General features: G+C 36.4%; 1 protein-coding gene across 1 annotated transcript; it reads left to right on the top strand.

Moving 5' to 3' along the window:
• The first annotated feature begins 9,173 nt into the window (after positions 1 to 9,173).
• Positions 9,174 to 12,744, top strand: LOC127425725 (endothelin-2-like). The gene is made up of 5 exons (XM_051671990.1): positions 9,174 to 9,334; positions 10,172 to 10,325; positions 10,613 to 10,726; positions 11,325 to 11,417; positions 11,526 to 12,744. The coding sequence occupies exons 1-5, from the start codon at positions 9,271 to 9,273 to the stop codon at positions 11,611 to 11,613; spliced, it is 513 nt and encodes a 170-aa protein (XP_051527950.1). The 5' UTR covers positions 9,174 to 9,270; the 3' UTR covers positions 11,614 to 12,744.
• Positions 12,745 to 13,269: the final 525 nt, after the last annotated feature.

The following is a 13,269-nucleotide window of genomic DNA, read 5'->3' on the forward strand; positions in this document are numbered from 1 at the left end:
ACTAGGCTACACAATCATGGGGAAGACTGCTGATCTGACAGTTGTCCAGAAGACAATCATTGACACCCTTCACAAGGAGGGTAAGCCGCAAACATTCATTGCCAAAGAAGCTGGCTGTTCACAGAGTGCTGTATCCAAGCATGTTAACAGAAAGTTGAGTGGAAAGAAAAAGTGTGGAAGAAAATGATGCACAACCAACCGAGAGAACCGCAGCCTTATGAGGATTGTCAAGCAAAATCGATTCAAGAATTTGGGTGAACTTCACAAGGAATGGACTGAGGCTGGGGTCAAGGCATCAAGAGCCACCACACACAGACGTGTCAAGGAATTTGGCTACAGTTGTCGTATTCCTCTTGTTAAGCCACTCCTGAACCACAGACAATGTCAGAGGCGTCTTACCTGGGCTAAGGAGAAGAAGAACTGGACTGTTGCCCAGTGTTCCAAAGTCCTCTTTTCAGTTTCATATTTCATTTGGAAACCAAGGTCCTAGAGTCTGGAGGAAGGGTGGAGAAGCTCATAGCCCAAGTTGCTTGAAGTCCAGTGTTAAGTTTCCACAGTCTGTGATGATTTGGGGTGTAATGTCATCTGCTGGTGTTGGTCCATTGTGTTTTTTGAAAACCAGTCACTGCACCCGTTTACCAAGAAATTTTGGAGCACTTCATGCTTCCTTCTGCTGACCAGCTTTTTAAAGATGCTGATTTCATTTTCCAGCAGGATTTGGCACTTGCCCACACTGCCAAAAGCACCAAAAGTTGGTTAAATGACCATGGTGTTGGTGTGCTTGACTGGCCAGCAAACTCACCAGACCTGAACCCCATAGAGAATCTATGGGGTATTGTCAAGAGGAAAATGAGAAACAAGAGACCAAAAAATGCAGATGAGCTGAAGGCCACTGTCAAAGAAACCTGGGCTTCCATACCACCTCAGCAGTGCCACAAACTGATCACCTCCATGCCACGCCGAATTGAGGCAGTAATTAAAGCAAAAGGAGCCCCTACCAAGTATTGAGTACATATACAGTAAATGAACATACTTTCCAGAAGGCCAACAATTCACTAAAAATGTTTTTTTTATTGGTCTTATGATGTATTCTAATTTTTTGAGATAGTGAATTGGTGGGTTTTTGTTAAATGTGAGCCAAAATCATCACAATTAAAAGAACCAAAGACTTAAACTACTTCAGTCTGTGTGCATTGAATTTATTTAATACACGAGTTTCACAATTTGAGTTGAATTACTGAAATAAATGAACTTTTCCTCGACATTCTAATTTATTGAGATGCACCTGTATATATATATATATATATATATTTTGCTTTTCTTTATTATTGTAAGATTTAATAAAATATGTTAATTACAAAAAAGGATGTCAGCAATCATTCATTTAGCGAATAACCAGATTAGCAATCATTTTATAAACTCAAAAGCACAAAAGAAAACAACACCAAAAACAGCATATATTCAGGATGCTTTTTTTGGTGATCGTGCCTTTTCAGTTGCAGGGCCTAGATTATGGAACGAACTGCCACTTGAAATTAGAGCTGCTCCTAGCATTTCTACTTTTAAAGCATGTGTTAAAATATATTTGTATTCCTTGGCCTTTGAGTAGAGGCTTTGATGTATTGTTTGATGTTTTAATGTGGTCTGTAATTTGTGTTTTTATGTATTCTGGCTTTTATGAATGTACAGCACTTTGAGCTACCATGTAGCTGGAAAGTGCTTTATAAATAAATGAATGAATGATTTACAGGACTTCAACTGTATTCCTTCAGTTATACAGTTTTAATCTTTAAGACAAGGTGTGTTGGGTTAATATTATTAGTTGCATATACACTCTTTGGGTTTTGTTTGTCTATTGATTTACATTGATTACATGTTTTCTTCATACAGAAGGCTGTAAAAACAATAATAAGATCCTACACACATGCTTTCTTGGGAACTTATGTCAACAGAACAATGACAGATCTAGAGATTTCATTTTTGTATATTATTATTATTATTATTATTATTATTAATTTAATGCAGAAAAGGCATTTTAAATTATTTATTAAATCCATACTAGAATCAACCCTGTTATTCCAGGCTCTAACCCTCTTTATTGGTGTGAATTGTGACAGTAGGAAGTATCAGTAGGCCTATAGATGTTTAGAAGTCTTGGCAGAGGATCTGTATCTGATAAGGGAATTCATGCAGTACTGTGTCACCTCAAGGAACTGGCGCCAAAATGACATGCCAGTATCCACAGCAACCATTTGTTACAGGGTTGGGTGGGTAACAGAATAGAGACGTTTACGGAATCAGAGTGCAGATATTTAAGATATGCAGGTGTTTTAATACAACAATGGAGGTTTATCAGTCAAACCCTCATGGTGTCAGAGCTCCAGACGACAATTCTCAAATGTTGTTTACGTTCTTAACTGCAATGCAGGCTATAGCTCACACCAGAGGAATGTGCAGGAAACGGAAATGTGTGTGTGTGTGTGTATGTGTGTCCTACCACCATAACTCATTGCCCTTCTTAGATGTTGTTTATTTGTCTCCTCTGCTAATCTCAAGCACTGAATGATCACTTTCAACATTCCACGAAAGTTAATCAATTTTATTACTGTTTGGCATTCCTTACACACCTCTCTGATGGGGGACATAAAAATAATCAAAGACATTATTATGTATATACCTGCAGTTAACCTGCGATAAGGAAATATTTAGCGTTATTGTGGGTGTGCTCATCTGATGATGAATTCTAAACACAATGTGATGCCTGATTGTTGAGAGATATGATCCCAAGTGATGACTGATATATATCAATTTATATATATATATATATATATATATATATATATATATATATATATATATATATATATATATATATATATATGATCATATAAACTCAGCAAAAAAAGAAACTTCCTCTCACTTTCAACTGCTTTTATTTTCAGCAAACTTAACATGTGTAAATATTTGTATGAACATAAAAAGATTCAACAACTAAGACATAAACTGAACAAGTTTCACAGACATGTGACTAACAGAAATGGAATAATGTGTCCCTGAACAAAGGCAGGGTCAAAATAAAAAGTAACAATCAGTATCTGGTGTGACCACCAGCTGCATTAAGTACTGCAGTGCATCTCCTCCTCATGGACTGCACCATATTTGCCAGTTCTTGCTGTGAGATGTTACCCCACTCTTCCACCAAGGCACTTGCAAGTTTCTGGACATTTCTGGGGGGAATGGCCCTAGCCCACAAGGGCCAAATTGTTATGGCCAGATGACTGGGTCAGAGCATCTCTGAAACAATAACACTTGTGGGTTGCTCCCGGTCCGCCTACGAGGGACAAACCGGTGACAGGGTGTTGGGCGCCCAAGGCTCATCGATGCGTGAGGGAAACGAAGGCTATCCCGTCTAGTCCAAACCAACAGATGGTCTACTGTGGCACCAGTTACAGAAAATTTGCATTGCACCCTGCTGCATATAGGGCTGCGTAGCCACAGACCAGTCAGAGTGCCCATGATGACCCCTGTCCACCGTCGAAAGCACCTACAATGGGCACATGAGCATCGGATATGGAACTTAGAGCAGTGGAAGAAGGTCGCCTGGTCCGATGAGTTCCATTTTCTTTTACATCACGTGGATGGCTGTGCACACGTGCTCTATTTACCTGGGGAAGTGATGGCACCAGGATGCACTGTGGGAAGACGACAAGCCTGTGGAGGGAGTGTGATGCTCTGGGAAATGTTCAGCTGGGAAACCCTGGGGCTGGCCAAATGTGGATGTCAATTTGACACGTGCCACCTACCTAAACATCGTTGCAGACCAGGTACACCCCTTCATGGCAATGGTATTCCCTAATGGCAGTGGCCTCTTTCATCAGGATAATGTGCCCTGCCACACTTCACATATTGTTCGGGAATGGTTTGAGGAACATGATGAAGAGTTCAAAGTGTTGCCCTGGCCCCCAAATTTCCCAGATCTCAATCCAATTGAGCCTCTTTGGGATGTGCTGGACCAACAAGTCTGATCCACGGTGGCTCCACCTTGCAACTTACAACACTTGAAGGATCTACTGCTAATGTCTTGGTGCCAGATACCACAGGACACCTTCAGGGGTCTTGTAGAGTCCAGGCCTCGGTGGGTTGGTGCTGTTTTGGTGGCACGTGGAGGACCAACAGCATATTAGGCAGGTGGTCATAATGTTTTGGCTCATCAGTGTAACTATCCAGTGTAAAATGTCTCCAATGTGTTATAAAACGTTCTGAAATTTAAGTGCAAAACAGCACGTTGATGATATTGACACATGGTACCTGTTACTTTTCTCAGTGCTGGCTAGTGATTTATTATTACTGGATGATGATTTTTTTTACATTATTTTACAGATAATTCAGAGGAAGATTTCCATTCACAGGTATGAATCTTTGCAATTATCAGTTTTTATTAAAAATCACTATCCAATGTAAAATGTCTCCAAAGGTTACCCAAACAAAACTGTCGTATGAATTTAGAAAAGATGAAATATATCATGTGTCATATGTGGAGTCAGAGAAGATGTTGAAGGCGTCCATAGAAATGACCAGTTGTGTTTTTTCAGGATGAGGAAAGCATACAGGCTTTTTTTTTTTTTTTTTTTTTTTAAACATTAACCCTAATGCATTTCTGAATGTTTAACGTAATACACAGTGTAGAAATACTTAAAAGAATGCAATTAATATAATTTTCTATTTATCTGTGTATTCATTTGAACTGTTATTATGCACTTAGCCCAATAGCAACATTTAACAAATTTTTCATGTCATCTTTGTTGTTCCCTGTCCCTTCTTTTTCCATATCTATCTCTCTCTCTCCCTCCCCTCTATTGCAATTTCTCTGTGCCAGTTACCACTTTTGGTCATTCAGTTTAATGGAGCATATGAGGTGTCAAGGTGCAGTGGAGCGCAGAGCATTCCTGAGAGCAATTCCACAGACGCTTTCAGTTGTTTTGTGTTTTTCACAACATTCCTGCTGCGAGACACTGGGCTGAGAGAAGGAGGAAATGGATCAGGGTGCATTGTTAGATTATGACTGTTGAAACTGAGATAGAGGAAGAGAGAAAGAGACTGAGGTGTAAAACCAGTGTACTGAGCAGTCATTAACTTATAATCAGGCATTACTATTTGTATCAGGATAAATTTGGTTATACATGCCATATTACTGAGCCTACTGGGTGAGCTCAAACATTTCACATGTATGGAATTCTTTTCTGTTTTCAATTAAATTATATGGCAATATAGGTCAGACTTTTTATGTTGATTTACCTGAAAAACTGCCACTTTTTCTGTCTACTCATGCTGGACTACCAAATAAATATTTACTTTAGTTATTGTTTGATTTTTTTTTGACCCCCACACTTTCAACAGGACAAATAGTCTCTGTGGTGCCATTGTTTGCTGGACTGTACATCACTCTGGCATTTCCTGACCTCCTGCAGTGACTCCTGAATGTTTAATATTTTTCCAATTCATCAGAAAAACAATTGTTGTTTAGGGAATTGCTGTGCATCTCATTTAAATATAATTGTATTTTTGTTTTATGCAATTTTCTTTTTTCCGTCATTTGTTTTGTCTGTAACAAAAGTAACAGAACATTAAACTGAGACTTTTAATGTATTTATTGTTATCATGTGGTCCCAAAAATGTCTGGACGAAAAAGACATATTAAAATGTCCTAATGTGCATTGATAAGAAAGTAATTTCATAGTAATTTTTGCAATGAATTTTAACCAGATGTATGTTATCACATTAACTATAGACATGTTTCACTAATGTTTGACAGTGCATTTTGCCTTTCATTTTAAAAAAGATATCTATTGTTTTCTTTCTTATTTTTTTCATTTACAAATCTTTACAAATTTTGTGATTAAAAGTGTGTGGAAAGTGCTCATGGTTTGCATGAAAAGTGTTTTTAAACTACGGTATCTTTCTTTCAAATAAATGTTACTTGATTTGAAATTGTATTATATAACACAGTGTCATTCAGAAGTTTTTATGTGTGGCTTAAGTGTCCAAATAGTTTTTGTTGCCACTGTATCTAAGTATCCAGATTTTCACCAAGTGTTAAATATTTGTGCATTTCAATAATTAAATTAAATAATTTAGTAATATTTATATTTAAATACAGAGAAAGTTTCATCTGTGTGAGTAATACACTTTTCTCTCAATGCATTTTTTTAAAATCATCATAGTCACCATAATCAACTTTGTATTTATGTAAATTTACAACAAGATGAAAATCAAAATTTGAGAGGAAAAAAGCCTGGCAAACATTTAGTAAGCTCAATACAAAGATCTCTATAACAACAGGAATTTTAACTGTGTGATTTTTAGACATGGGGATCCAAACCCAGGACCCTTGAAACTATAAACCAGTGCTTTAACACCCTGAACCACTTAGTTGACATGTCAAGCTAATGGCAAAGAGACATTGCAATGTTAGAGTCAGCACACAAGTGTAGATTATCTTTTCAACTATAGGTGACACTGTCTCAAAACTGCTCAGTTATCCTCAGGACATGATGTTTATGATGCATAAAAATTATCTTTTAAATCTGACAATACTAACTTTGCTTTTATACAAAGCCGAAAATCTATATTCTTGTGTGGCTCATTCTGGAGATTATTTGAGCTATTGTTTGGACAAATAGGACAAAGTTTGAAGGATGTGAAACTTTCAAACTTTAAACATCAGTATCCAAGATGGCAGCTACTGTAATTGGCAGAGCTAGAATGTATGGGGGTTCAAAAAAATCATCAAGACGAGAGTAATCAGACAAAAAATAATTTGTTTCTAAGACAAATGGTTCGAAAGATACTCTCAAAAGAAAATTACATTTTTGGACTGGTGGTGGCGCTATGGAGTTTGTCCTAGAGGTCTCAGATTGGCTATGGGGTCTATATCACTCTTATCAGTATGCCAAATTTTATCATTTTCCTACGAACGGTTCTGTGGGCTGCCATAGACTCCCATTGGGAGGAAGAAGAAGAAGCAGAATAATATTAATAATAATACTAACTGATACAATAGGGGCTACACACCTTCGGTGCTTGGCCCCTTATAAATGATTTTTTATATAGTTTAAATCCATTTGACGTGCCTTTGAACGAGAAACTATATCAGTTGCTTTCCAAATATAACATGCTGGGTGTATATATTCCAAATCCAATATGTCATAAAAAGTCTTTTTTTGACTTATGCATATTGAACAACTGGCATTTGCTCTGTACACTGATAAGATTTTTCTAAAGCCATTTGGCAAAAATGATGGTGTCACGACCTCTATTGAAGGGGTTACATATATAATTTGCATGACTTTAGTGAATGTTATCTAATTTTCCTAATGCAATGGTCAGATATATTGGATTACCTTCCATCCCTAAATAAATAACAAAAAGTTCACAATCAATGACAAGGAAATGTTACATTATGAAGAGCTTATATAAGATGTGTACATAAAAAAAACAAATGAAACAGTTGACATATTGTAAGAGTATAAAGCTATACTGTGCATAGTATAACTCAGAAAAGTTAGTCTTGGCAGAATTTGATTAGTGAATACTGAAATATGTGTATCATTTTACATGTTCCCTTTGTTAAGAGTTTATAAGGGGTTTATTAATGACTTATAATTCATTTACAAATGCATTATAAATCATTGATATACAGTTATAACAACATGCATAAAAAGGGTGACTTTAGTTTTAATTTTCAGCCATTTTACCTCACGTGTTATGCTTAATAATACTTTTTAAACATTAGTAACCTATGTGCATAAACTTCAGTATGGTTTAATGGTCATCAGGCTTTATTATATGCTGTGAATGAGCAATGTGGAGCTGAAAAGTGTTTTTGCAGAGGACTTTAGGTAACTAGGACTAGGTACGTTGGAACAGAACTTGGAGTAGCATCATTCCTTTGACATCAATGCAACAAGAAAGTGACAACACAATTGAGTCAAGACATTATAGTTATGAGTGTAAACACAAAATGACAAAATCACTCCTTTTGACATAAATCATGAATTAGAGCATTTTATGTTGTGTTTTATTATGCTTTTATAACATGTAAGATAAAATGCTCACTATATGGCAAATATTGCATGAAATTCGCCCTTTTTATTCATGTTGTTTAATGATTTATAATGCATTTGTAAATTATTAATTAACCATGTTATCAATCTCAACAAAGGGGACATTAATGCAAAGTGTTTGGCTGAAATCTTTGACTTTTAATTACAGATTTTGGTATTATGGCAAAACGTTTTTGAGATCTATTCTGAAACTCTACTGGAGGCGTATGTGAGATAGGCTCTTTTTGTTCTTAAGAGAATAAAAACAGAGAAGCAGTAGACTTAAGCAGAGGTCTTCGTTTGCTCTCCATTTATTCTTATTTATTCTGGTGTCTAGGAAAATCAATTAATACAGTATCTGATTTATGATTTTTCTTACCTATATGTGCTTTTTCTGACAATAACAAATTACATAATTCTAACACACCCCATAAAATACACATGGTGTATAGATATTATAGAGTTTCAGAAGTTTTGTTATAACAGTGTAATATGTCAGATAGTTTGTCTCATTATCTCTTATACAATATCTCTAATCGTTTGAATAGAATGGGCGATGTTTCTGAGTAATGTTGCATTGAAATGTTTTCAAATTTTCTACCATTGCAAAATTAAATGTGTCACTACATAACATGAGTCTTTCCATATCTATAATCAGTAGTCCCGGACTTCAGAGGATATCATATCAGTCCTGCTTTTTCCTCCAGAGGTATCTGGCATTTATTCTGCACTAATGTGGAATGTAACCCTGGACACATGCAAAACATGCCATTATACACTATCTCTGATGATGGCAGCGTGCAGACTCTCCTGCGGATGAAAAAAGTTTCCTGTTTTCTGTGACACTAACTGATCCAAGGAGAGTTAGTGACATCACTCCCTGTTCCGAGTCAATTTTTTCTTTTTCCTCATTGAACCAATCAGGACGCAGGAACGTCAAGGAATTTCAGGATGCAGTGGGAGAGTCTCTGTTGTGTAACAGTGTTTGCTCCACTCACTGGAGGAATGGGGGCGGAGCATTTGGGAGCATAAATGGAAGGCGGGCAGGTTGAGGTGAACACAAGCACCTGTCAGTCTCTCTATAGAGCTCTGTGGACTGTATGCACTAACTGTGTACACCACTCAACTCTTTGTGGATTTAACAGGCTAGTTAAACTCTTGTGATACTATGATGTCTTTCTTACTGCGGACAGCTGTGTTTATCTATGTTACACTGTGCATGCTGCAACAAGGTAAGTCAATTACAATGTAAGGTGTTGGCTTAAATGACCATTTGTTATCCAGATCTAAGAATTTTCAGCAAATAGCAGTTTTTGTGTCTAATATATGCCACATGAGCTTATAGTGTGCATAGAATACAAGCAGTTACATTTTCGAGGTCTTCGAAATCTGCATATAATGATGTACTAGTACTCTTGTACCCTGTGTTCCACCTATGGACATTATACAAAAAGAATGATTATGGCTTAGTACCTGCATTAATAGGTGCTGCAGGTTATTACGCTATGGCATGTAGGTAAAAACTGGACCTCTTTTTACAGTGTACCAAAAGTGGAAATGTGAAGTTGTTACCTTAAGAGTCTGTTTTTACTGATGTGACCCTAAAAAATTACATCCATGTAGTCAGGTTGATTCTGTCATATTTTTTGGAGTTAAACCAGTTAATTTAGCTGTAACATGAAACATATTGTAGGCTACCTGACAAAGCATTTTTACACCGCACAATGTTTACTGCTTGCTTGCACCGACACATAAGTAATATTTGACAAGGATAAAATTCAATTAGCTATTCATAGTGTATGACTCATACTGTAGATCAGATAAATGTGAAATAAATTAATCTAAGGCTTAAAAGTACACTGTAAAAAAAAAAAAATTGAACCTAAAAATATGCTTCATGTGGTAATCATAACAAATAACCAAAAAATCATTTTAAGGGATAGATCAAGTAGAAATGGCTCCTTAAGGTAACAATTGCAAGTTACGACTTTAAGCGGTGTGTAAAGCTATTGAAAAATACTCACTGTGGACACACTTCATCATAACATATGTACGTTTGATAATTTTAGGGTTTGGATATCCACTTTCCGAACCGTCCGAAGAATCTATCGATCCACCTGTTCTCAAACGGGTTCGTACCAAGCGCTGCTCCTGTAGCAGCTGGTTGGACAAGGAGTGTATCTATTTCTGCCACCTGGACATCATCTGGGTCAACACACCAAGGTTAGTACGTCTAAGAACATATAGTGTGAAATCAGGTAAATTGGGCGTCTTTTTGCATTCAGAAAGAATTCCAATTCACCTGAATTCACATAGGCCTTCTAAATCTAAAAGTCTGATTGGTAAATTAGACCCAATGTGGAATTCGATCCCTCAATTACCTAACCCTAACCCCAAAACATTCATTTTAGTAGTTAGTCTCAACCTAATATCAGTCGCACTCTGCTTGTACAGTATGCACTTGTTATTCCACAGTTTCAGTTAACTCTTTCCTCTTCATCTCCATACAGTAAAATAACTCCCTATGGTCTGGGAAGTCCTCTCTCCCGTCGCCGGCGTTCCACCGGCCGTTGTGAATGTGCGATACCGGCCGACCATACCTGCTCCACTTTCTGCCACAACAGGTGAGCTCCAACTCTCAGATCTGCCCCTGAGAGTTGCTCCACCCTGAAGATGAAATCAGACACATACGTGTCATTTTGACTGTCGAAGATGCCACAGGCAGCCATGCATAGATCAGGGCAGGTTGTGTAGGAGTTTTTAGGAAGTGTTGATGTGCTGGGAGCATAAGGGAGTGGATAATGGACCTTCATCTGAGGAAATGAGACAGTTATACAGGGTCCCCAAATAAAAAGTCAACTATATTTGGATAAGTTTCATTTTATCAAAACATGATTTATTGTAAATTCTTGTGGTTGTTCAAGGTCACCACAAGCTCATGTCTGTGTTTGAATTCCCAGCTAATGTGGGAGAAAGTCAATGAATATAAAGCAAAGCAAATATCGATTAGCATCCATACACATTCATAATTAGGCACAATTGCTTTTCAAAAGTATGTAAGCATAAAACCTTTGGATTAAAACGTTTGTAAGATCATGAGAAACGTCAAGTGTGTGCAAACATTTGACGGGTGTGTACATTTTTAGATTTTGGGAAATTACCAAATTGTTTTCTGATCAATTTTGTACGGTATGTAACCTTTTTCTGTATTTTTCTTTACAGCTCTGAAAACCCAGATATAGTTATTTTGACCCAACTTAATGACCAGTCAAGTAATGTGGGCAAAGCTAGTGATCACATACTCTCATCTCTCAGGTAACGTTTACCATCGCTCATCAATATATGCATGTTTAGCATATGATTTTGCTCATATGAATAAAATATTCTGCTTTGGGGCTAAAAAGATGTCATTTCCATTTACAGGAAGGCGGTTAAAGAAAACCTCATGACAGCTTCACAATCTGTGTCACCCAAAAAGAAATCGAGAACGAAGAATCTCTTGATTAGTTAGAGAGACGTGGAATTGATGTACTCACGAGCATCTGAACAAAACCTGGATGAAGAGGATTTGTTTGGGATCTGCCTCATGGGAAGAAGATGCATCCCTAGACAGAACTACTTCAGCTGAAGCACACCAGAAATGTCTGTTTACAGAGTACAAAGATGCCTTGATTCATGTGGTGAAAATAAGAACAGATCACCATCTACATGAATAAAGTGGAGACATTTCCAAAGGACGAAGCTGAAATCTGAAATGGTAGTCTACATAAACATACTGCCGCCACTAGCTGGCTATTACCATTTGAGAAGACAACAATGGAAGACAAGGGGTGTTCAACCATTATTTTTGCAATTCTGTTTGGTAACGCACAGAAATACCACCCTTCACCTTCAACAAAGAAATAGTTGCTTCTTGGAAAGAAAATGCTACAGTATAGACTTTATTCTTGACACTGAACTGTTATTTTAATAGTTTTCTTGTGTACTATCTTTCCTTTAACTTACTGTATCTATAAGACATTTTCTCTGTATCAGAGCTTCATTGAAACATTTATTTATTTCTTAAATGTGTCTCTGCTTCTCAGCGCTAATGCTTTTTATTATCAACGGCTCCAGAAAGTGCCTGAATGTTTTTGCGAAAAGAAAAAAAGCTGTAGCTCAGAGGAATGTTTATCTGTATTTTTTTTATTTTTTTTTTATGACCTTCCTTGCCCCATTTTTTCTGCTTAAGTTTTTTCCTTTAGTGAAGGAGGAAGTATTTATTACATACTTATTGTTGGGTGTTTTATTCTTCAGAATACCAGCAGGTTCAATAGCTCAATGTCTGCCAAAAATGCTGTTATTGTTTTCCCTAAAGTACAAACAGGCAGCTAATGTCTGGTGAGTAATTTTCCATTATATAAAATACTGTATTGCACTGTAGAGTTCACATAGCAGCTTTAAAATACCCTCAATGAATTCTTTTAATTACTTGCTATGCATGTATGTTATGCTTATTTATTTGTACAAAGTTTTGATTTTTATATTCATATTTAATTATGCTGCACCTGTTATTTTTATTCATATTTAGAGAACGACTATTTTAAGACTCCTTGTTTTTTACAGATACTTGAATGTTTAAACTTGAAATGTTTATGTCCAACAGTCAATTTATTTATTTATTTAATTTATTATAAACTTTATTTTTGTATGATTGATCCATACATCTATTAATAAATAAATTATATATTATTATATTATCTTGAACTTTTTCATTTTGATGTAGTATGTTCATTTGATCATCTGCAGATAAGTAAAACTTTAAACTTTGCACTCCTTGTTAATCGTTAAACACAGAAGTCTACAACATTAATCAAACTGCTCTTTACACAGTTCATTTCATATTTTACTGTGCAATTACACATTTAAAGGAATATTCTGCATTCGATACAAGTTGATTACCAAAAAAAGTTGTGTTGACTCGCCCCTCTGGGTTACAGTGAGGCACTTACAATGAAAGTGAATGGGGCCAATCCTTAAACGTTAAAATACTCACTATTTGTAGTATAGCCACAAGAAGTAAACAACATGTTTGTTAACATGATTTTTAGTGTGATAAAACCGCTTACCTTTTCTGTTTAAAGTTACAGCCCATTTTACAACTTTGTTTCCATGATGATATAATGTC

This window comes from Myxocyprinus asiaticus, chromosome 34 (assembly GCF_019703515.2).
Source record: "Myxocyprinus asiaticus isolate MX2 ecotype Aquarium Trade chromosome 34, UBuf_Myxa_2, whole genome shotgun sequence".
NCBI classification, from domain to species: Eukaryota; Metazoa; Chordata; class Actinopteri; order Cypriniformes; family Catostomidae; genus Myxocyprinus; species Myxocyprinus asiaticus.